We start from the raw sequence: 8604 nt of genomic DNA, 5'->3' as shown, positions 1-8604 counted from the left end.
ACCCACTCCCGCTTGTGAGGAGCCCCTTTTAGAGGGTCACCTCCCCCCTAACGCAGGCCCACAGCGCCGATCCTTCCTCCCGGCTCTTCCTTACCTGCTGACTGGAGTCTATCTGCCCCATCCCAGCAGAGACCACGTGTGACGTGCTCCTCAGGCCTGGCAGCCACACGGCAGGCTCTCCAGGATTTGGGGGAGGAGGTGAGTGAGGCATCAGACATACCGTATCATCAGACGTCCGCAGGGCTTTCACCCGAGTCCTCACCATGAAAGGTTCCAGAAGGCAAAACCTGCACAAGAGGGACGATCCAACGCGAGGAGACACTTCCGCTCCCACTCGGGTAAGAAGCAGGAAGACCCAGAGGCGTGCAGCGCCCCGGGGGAGCTGTCAGAGCGCGGCGGTGCTAGGGCGAGCAGGGCTGCTCCCTCCACAGCATGGTCACCTCCAGCCCCTCTGGGTGTACAGGTCTGTCCCGAGGTCCCCTGATTTCACGGAGACCACAGAGGCAGCAACCGAATTCCCCAGCAAGACCGGACGCACAAACAGAGCCGCTCTCCTAGCCCGATCCTCACCTGCAGGAAACCGGAGGCGAAAGGGGGAAGGGCCTTCAGGGCGAGTCCAGGAGAGCCTGGGTTACAGTATGAAAACGGAATTCAGACCAGTGTTCAGGTTTACTCCACTTTATTAAAAACTACAACGACAGAAACAAGAACTCAGTGTACAAATGAGAGAATGAAGAAAGGGCCAGGTAGGAGAACAGATCACACAGCAATGGTGAGGGGGTGGCCCGGCTCCGACGACCCTCACCATCTGACCCCAAACTCACTCCTCCCACTGGCGGAGGCCAAGGCTGCAGGGCCGTCGGAGGACGCGAGGCTGTGCCGACAGCTTAGGGTCCCATCTGTGCAGGACCCACACGCTGCCCCTACTCACGGGAGCCTAGAGGAGGCTGCAGGACACAATTCAGAAAAACGCTGCAAATACTGAGAACTTGCTCTTCAACCACAGGCAGCAAAAGCAACAGGACACGGAACTCATGTCAAGAGGCCAGCAGTTCTGGTGACACCCTTCCGTGCTCGGCCCCCTAGAACAGCCCCCAGGGGCCCGAACACAATCGACTTCAATCCCCAGAAGGTCAGGCGAACCTCCTGCAAGTGGTGGGCGGTTGTCAGAGGGCTGAAAACGCAGCTCTGGGAAGTCAAGTGCCCCGAGATGAGAGCAGAGGAAGTGAGTCAAGGAAATAAAACACCTCGGCCGTGGGGTGGATGCAGCCACACGGCACCGCTGCGAGCCCGGCCCCAGGACTCGGAGCCCCGCGCAGTTTGGTTGTGGGTCCCTGCAGCGGAGTGAAGTCAGCACCAGGTCTGACCTTCCACCAGGACCACGGAGCTGCTGCGGACGCTCAGAACTGCTGAAGGATCATCTTGCGTTTCAGGTCGTGGGTGAACTTGTGCATCCTGAAGAGCTCACTGTCGTAAAAGGCAGACAGGTTGTGGATGTTGATCTGACGAGCCTGAAAAGAGGGGACGACCAGTGAGCCGTGCGGACGCGTGGGCAGGTCCCGAGCCCGAGGCCCCAGCAGGGGAGGCAGGCAGGCGGGTCCTCTGTCCCCGTCACAGGGAAGAGCGAACCGCTCTGAGGCCGAGGGAGGGTCTGCAGCTGGACACGGGGCTTGAAATTTCAGCCCGGACAACGGCCGTGAAGTCGGACAAGCTGCGTGGTTGCCCCGGCCCAGCGCGTCGGCAGGACGGGTGACAGTAATGGGACAGTAGTAGGACACGTGCGTTGTGACGGCCCGGGCAAACCCCGCCCCTGGCCACGCCCATACCTTGTCCACCAAGTCCTTCTCGGGCACCTCGATCGTGTCCTGCTGGGCCCCGAAGCGGTTGCGCTGATACGTCACCTGCTCGGCCACCAGCTGCTTCAGGATGAAGAGCAGCAGCTCGTTGTTGTCCCGGCGGAACGACAGGTAGCGGGCAAAAGTCTACGGCGAGAGCGGAGGTGACCCTCCTGCCAGGCCCCCCCAAGCCAGCTGCTCCTGGCAGCAGAGGCAGGTTGGACTCCCGCGGCCCAGGCCCCGCCCCCATGGCCCAGGCCCCGCCCCCACCTTCCGCATGCTGCGCATGACGCTGAACTTCTGCGTGTCCACGAAGCTCTCGAGCATCACGCGGATGGCCATGTTGACGTCATCCTCCATCACGTAGTCCCGCAGGTGGATGCGCGCGTGGGCCTCGGCCATGCGGATCATGGATTCGATGTGACGCACCGTGATGGGGATGCTGCCCGTGGCCTGGAGGGAGGGCCGCGTCAGGTCTCCCCACGGGACGGCCAGCACGTGGCAGAGGGGCAGAGCTGGTGCCGCCGGGAGGCCCAGCTGACCCCCCTGCAGGGCGGCGCCCACCGGAGCCAGGCGCGCCCAAGCTTCCCCTGGTTCCCAAAGCGCGAAGGCTCACGGCTGCCACCGCCAGCCCAGCACGTGTGCTCCTGGCAGCTCCCGGGCACCCGGAGTCTACACGCCTGTGGGCGGCTGTATTTGTTACTGTCAGGTACCAGGGACCGCCTGACGCAGTGCAGCACAGGGAGAAAACAAAGCTGTGTTTCTGTGAAGCCCAAGCTAATGCTCTGAAAAGACCTGATTAAGTGAAAAGGTGTTGTTAGGAGGGAGGGAAAGGGAAGGAGCGGTGGCTGTCATGCTTAGGTAGGTGAGAGGGAGCAACCTGCAAGAACTCTGCAGTCCACCTGCTTGCAAGCTGCCTTTAAATGTCTCCCCACCACGAGTGAACGCAAACTAGCTCAGGCGCGTGCTCATTCGGGTGAGATTTTCGCGAAGTCACTGGAACTAAATCAACGGCCCAAGAACAAATACCTCAGCTGTACCCTGAGACAGACAAACGCACGTACGTTTAAGTTCCGTCTAAACAAAACAGTTAAGGTGAGTAAGTATCGTGTCTTTAAGGCCGTCCTGCTGCTCCAGTGCTCCTGGACCCACTGAGCACACAGACAAGGCTCTGCTGTGCGTCCCCCTCTGCCCCACCCTACCTGCCCCACCTGGCCCTCACCATGGATTCCTTCCTCAGGTCACTGTACATCTTGGCCACCTTGTCCTGGTCCATCTGGTTGAGCTTCGGGTGGACCTTCTCCTTGGCGTAGATGATGTACTTCTTCAGGACCTCCTGCGGCAGGGGCTCCACGCCATATGTGTTGGGCATGGGGGGCTCCGGGGCGCCCCCCAGGTCCCCATCCTCCTTGTTGCTGGGGTGATGTCTGATGTGGCTGCCGACCACGAAACGGGCCAGCATCTCATCCTGAGACAAGACGGAGAGGACAAGAGCGGGCTGAGCCTGGCGCCTGGCTTGGAACAGGTCAGCTCACTGAAGACGCTCTGTAACGACACGTGTCCCCCACCCGCCATGGGCCGGGAGCTCCTGGGGCGCACCCCCCCAGTGAGGGCAGAGGAGACAGACAGAGTTCACACTATAGGAAGAAGAGAAGCACGTGGTGGGATGGAGGCCGGAGGACAGCCTCCAGCTGAGGCCACCAGAGCCCCAGTCACAACACCTGAGAGAAGAGAACAGAGCGCGAGTGAAGCCCGAGGAGGTGAGGGGGTGTGGATGAGGAAGGGGCAGGGGGAGAGACCTCTCGGGGACGGTGGACTCCCCGCCAGAGAGATGGGATGGGAGGCCGAGAGCAGGTCTGTAAGGAGAGGCAGGTCCGCCGTGCCCCCAAAGACGGCTGGCCTCTGACAGGAGAAGCCGGGGGCCCAGGACCAAGGCTGCAGTGCATCGGGCCAGAGGAGGGAAGCTGGGACGAGGTTCATAGCAGCGAGAAGTGAGGAGACTCGGGAGCTGGTGGCAGAGCGTGGGCGATGCTGGGTGGGTGGCCGGGGAGGGGTTGGCGAAGGAGAGAAATCAAGGAACTCTGGACTGAGAACAAGTGGAAAACACACGGTCCACGTGGCAGCCCTTCCCTGAGCCTGGCGAGCCACAGCCCTGGGCCGACGCCAGGTCCCCAAACTCACTGCGCACACCCAGGGCGTGGGCTGCATACCTGGACTGGGTCCACTGTGTCCCTCACCACACACAGGACGTCGAAGCGGGAAATGATGGGCTCCGTGAGGTCCACGTTTTCCGAAAAGGTGAGCGAGGGGTCATAGCGGCCACCTGCATCACAAAGGCAGGTCCCCATCAGCGCTCCCGCTCCCTGGGGCCCCTCTTCTCCTCGACTGGACAAGGTTCTTTCCAACCCGTGTGGCTTCACTGACGAGAGGGGAATCAGTGGTGGAGGGATGCAGGGCCTGCCCCAGGCACCCCGGACAAGCCCGCGTGAGGCTCTCCCCACCTGCCCCAATCGGCCCGAGGCCGCTCAGCCGCCTCCCGCGAGGAAAACCCGGGGACAAGGTGGCAGGGGGCGCCTGGGCTCTCTAACCACTTGCTGGCTGAGACCGACGGCCAGTCCCACCCTATTAAGCGCTAGGTGCTCCTCCTGTCTCCCGAGAACACGGCTCGACGAAAGCCCGGGGGTCTCCCGTCCTCCCGCCGCCCCCCCCCCCAGCAAGAAACGCAGGAGAGGGGCACTTGCTGCTGCTCGGTCCCTTCCTCACTCAGTGGCGCGGGTCCCAGAGCAGGGGCCCCCGGGTCTGCTCCCCCTCTGGCCGTCGCACCCACGCACCTATGGGGTTGGCGGCAGCAATGACGGTGCAGCGGGCCTGCAGGGAGGTGACGATGCCGGCCTTCGAGATGGAGATGCTCTGCTGCTCCATGGCCTCGTGGATGCTGGTCCTGTCCTGGTCGTTCATCTGCACGGCGGGCAAACGCAGGATTCTTGCCCGACCGCGGTCTCTCAGACGAGGCCCCCGCGCTCCCCACGAACACGCGCTCCCCACCGAGGGCTCAGCCCACATGTCAGCTCTGGGCCCGGGGACCCACCTTGTCAAATTCATCGATGAGACACACTCCTCGGTCCGCCAGGACCAGGGCCCCAGCCTCCAAGGCCCACTCCTTGCTGACGGGGTGCCGCTGGACGTATGCCGTGAGGCCCACGGCCGAGGCCCCCTGGCCAGTGGTGAAGATGGCTCTGCTGGACACTTTCTCAATGTACTTGAGGAACTGAGACTTGGCCGTGCCGGGATCTCCACAAAGGAGCACGTTGATGTCACCTCGCACCTTGTGCTTGCCGCCTGGGGGCAGGAACGGGGCAGAGGGGGCTCAGGACAGAGCTGGATTATCCCCGATTTCCCAGCCTGCTTACCGCAAACAACAAAGCAATATTCTTTCTAGAAAGGGACGTAATGCCCAGGACCCACCCCACTCTGAGCACAGAACCCAGAACCATGGTGCACAAGGAGGTGCCTATGAAGACGCTGTTTGTCCTGTACACGCTGGAGGCTGTGCACGTGCTCTCCAGCCAGGAGGACAGCTGAATGCGGCACGATGTGGACCAGCACACGGTAACTTCAGAGCGTGAGCTCGTTCTCTGTGTGCCCACAGGAAACGATGCCAAAGCCGTGCCGACGGGGCAGCTGGGTACGTCACGGACAGTCCCTCACACACAGACAGGGAGCATTACACTGGCTAGGAGAAACATGCCACGGTCACGGAGTGCCGTGTTTTCCATATCAGCACACGTGTAATCTATCTGAACAGCCACACAAAGTTCTGCCCATGTCCCCCCGACACCAACCAGGTGACCTGCAGGGAGGGACCGTGATGAGACAGGGAGGTCAACGGGGGCTTCAGCCCCTCTGAGGATGTAATACAAACACACGTTCAGGTATTATTCCTACAGTTAAATCTGTGCACAGTGGCATGGCTGTGGGCTGCGCTCTCCCTGGGATGAGGAGCCACCCGTGGACGTATCCTTCTCCCGGGACACCGGGAACTGCTCCCACCAAGCCCCCTGCAGAGAAGGCGGCCCCCCTGCCCCGCTCACCAGGGTTTTTGGGCTCCCCTCCAAACAGAGCCAGTGCCAGGCCTCGCTTGATGTCTTCGTGCCCGTAGATGGAAGGAGCAATGCTGGCAAAGATCTGGGGGTGGGGGGCGGGGCGATGGGAACGGTCACCATGTGCTCCGGCCTGGAGCGCCCATGCACAGCTGCAACTCCCCCGACCCCACATTGAGACCCACCCCCATCCCACCCCCAACTCCGGGCCTTGTACTTGGTTGGCTCTTCCCGAGTCACCGAACCTGAAAGCTGACCAGAACCCCGGCCTGACCCCCTTCACTTCGTCCTGTTGCAGGACCACCCCAAGGTCACCCGCAGAACAGGAGCAGGAGACGAGACCCAGGCCCGCGTGGGCGGGGGTGGACTCCAACAGCACGGACGCAGAAGACCCCACCCAGGATCGGCGGCCTGCCTGAGCCTGTGTCCTCGAATGGAAAGGAGATGACACTGCCCAGGTCACGGGGGCTGTGAGCACTACAGGAGGCGTCTACACAAGCCCGGGTCCCGCAGGACTGCAGGTACCGAGCTCAGAACACGGGGCGGCCGGGAGGTGGGTCCACCGGGAGGTGAGACGTTCACCTGGAAAGCCGTCGAGACATTTCGCCAACTGCTCTGGGTGTGTGTGTGTGTGTGTGTGTGTGTGTGCGTGTGCGCGCGCGCGCGTGTGTGTGTGTGTGTGTGTGTGCATAAGAGAGAGGAAGAGGGCTTCCCTGGTGGCGCAGTGGTTAAGAATCCACCTGCCAATGCAGGGGACACTGGTTCGATCCCTGGTCTGGGAAGATCCCACATGCTGCAGAGCAATTAAGCCCGTGCGCCACAACTACTGAGCCTGCGCGCCACGACTACTGAAGCCCGTGTGCCTAGAGTCTGTGCTCCAGAACAAGAGAAGCCACCGCAACGAGAAGCCCGCGCACCACAATGAAGAGAAGCCCCCACTCGCGGCAACTAGAGAAAGCCCGCGTGCAGCAACGAAGACCCAATGCAACCAAAAATTTTAAAAATAAATTTTAAAAAAAGATGAGAGACAAGTCAACGAATCAGTGTGTAGACCTTACTTGGACACTGACCACAAGAAACTTTTCAAAAACTAAGAGACCACCAGGGAACTGTAGACCCAAGTGAACATCACCCCTAGGAACTGCTGGTATCTTCAAGTGTGACAGGGGTAGCGGGGTCAGTTTAGTAAAAAAAGAGCCTTGCGAGGCACACTGATGTAGATGCAGGCGCAAGGGCGGGTCTGAATTTGTGTCAGAATAACAAGGGAGGGGCTTCCCTGGTGGCGCAGTGGTTGGGAGTCCGCCTGCTCATGCAGGGGACGCGGGTTCGTGCCCTGGTCCGGGAGGATCCCGCGTGCCGCGGGGCGGCTGGGCCCCTGGGCCATGGCCACTGGGCCTGCGCATCTGGAGCCTGTGTTCCGCGGCGGGAGAGGCCACGGCAGTGAGAGGCCCACGTACCGCAAAAGAACAAAACAAAACACAAAAACAGGGAAGGGGGCTGCACAGAGGAGCCCAGACCAGCCATGACCTCGGGGATAGGAGAAGTTGGCAAAGGACACGCAGGGTTGCCACACCATGCCACGCTCGCGTCTCACAACTTCTGTGGTGACTTTTAAAACGTGGGCCAGGGTCCCCTGGAACTCACGATAACCTTGAGCTGGGTCCCCTGGAACCCGACACTCAGAGGCACCTCCCACACGTGGGAACCGCATGGGGGGGCAGAGGGCGGCCCCTGGAAGCAGAGGTGGAGGCCGGACGGCCTGGTGGGACCCTGGCTCTGCCACTTGTTAGCCGCGTGACGTGGGCGTCTCACGTAAACCAGGCCCCCACCGCCCCACGTCTCAGGTTACTCATCAACAACAAGACACAGACGACCTTCTGCAAATCGCTGTGACCAGCGGCTACTCGGCGCTCCGTACACGTTACCGATCCCCTTACTGAGCCCCCACCTCTGCTGGGAGACCTCATGCCAGGACTGCCCAGCCTGGGCTTCTCCACCCAGACCGCTTCTCGGTGCTGTCTGGGCACCAGGCACCTCACAGGATGAGGTAATGTCTCCCTCTGGGACCAAGGGCAGCAGCCCGCTTCCTGCCTGCTGTGCTCGCAGGCTCCCTGTGCCGTCTCTGCCGGCCTGAAGGGCACGGGAGCGGCCACACCACTGCCACACCGCCCGGTGCACCCGTGCTGACCCGGCTACCTTAAGCGATAGGGCAACTTAGCGCCTGGTAAGAGGGGTGAACCCAAACCCAGACCTGCCAGGGCGTGACACCCACTTCCCAAGGGTTATTCCATTTACCACCACGACCTCCACATCACACGGGAGGAAACAGGCCACCCGCTGCTGAGGACGCCCAGGACCCGACCCCAGGCCCCTAACACTCCTAAGTCTTAGGTGCACCGCCCGCCGCCCTCAGACAGCCCAGCCCCCACCTGCACGGCCACAGGGAGCACAGGAATCGTCGAGCGCAGGCCCAAAGCTGTGCTCATCCTCCCGCTGGCCCTTCCCAGCACCCCAGCTGTAACAACCTGTAACCGCGACAGCTGGCCGCGGAGACCCCACGCCTGCTCGCTGACCTGCTCAGCCTTTAGAACAACTCTGCGAGTGGGTGCGACCCCGTCTCTGCTCACAGCCGGGGCAGCGCATCTGACCACACCGAGCACGATGCCAAA

General features: G+C 61.8%; 1 protein-coding gene across 1 annotated transcript in view; it reads right to left on the bottom strand.

Annotated features, from left to right (window-relative positions):
* Positions 1–662: 662 nt before the first annotated feature.
* The window catches only part of MCM2 (minichromosome maintenance complex component 2), a 23192-nt gene continuing 15250 nt past the window's right edge, over positions 663–8604 (bottom strand). Inside the window, exons 13-20 of the mRNA XM_060160964.1 lie at positions 5927–6020; positions 4924–5174; positions 4667–4793; positions 4046–4158; positions 3058–3303; positions 2106–2288; positions 1827–1982; positions 663–1511 (exon numbers count right to left, since the gene is read on the bottom strand). Coding sequence (XP_060016947.1) covers positions 1401–1511; positions 1827–1982; positions 2106–2288; positions 3058–3303; positions 4046–4158; positions 4667–4793; positions 4924–5174; positions 5927–6020 — 1281 coding nt within the window. The 3' untranslated portion in view covers positions 663–1400. The remainder of the gene's footprint in view (positions 1512–1826; positions 1983–2105; positions 2289–3057; positions 3304–4045; positions 4159–4666; positions 4794–4923; positions 5175–5926; positions 6021–8604) is intronic.

Source organism: Lagenorhynchus albirostris, chromosome 10 (assembly GCF_949774975.1).
Source record: "Lagenorhynchus albirostris chromosome 10, mLagAlb1.1, whole genome shotgun sequence".
Lineage (NCBI taxonomy): Eukaryota > Metazoa > Chordata > Mammalia > Artiodactyla > Delphinidae > Lagenorhynchus > Lagenorhynchus albirostris.
This window is presented reverse-complemented; position numbering and strand designations above follow the sequence as displayed.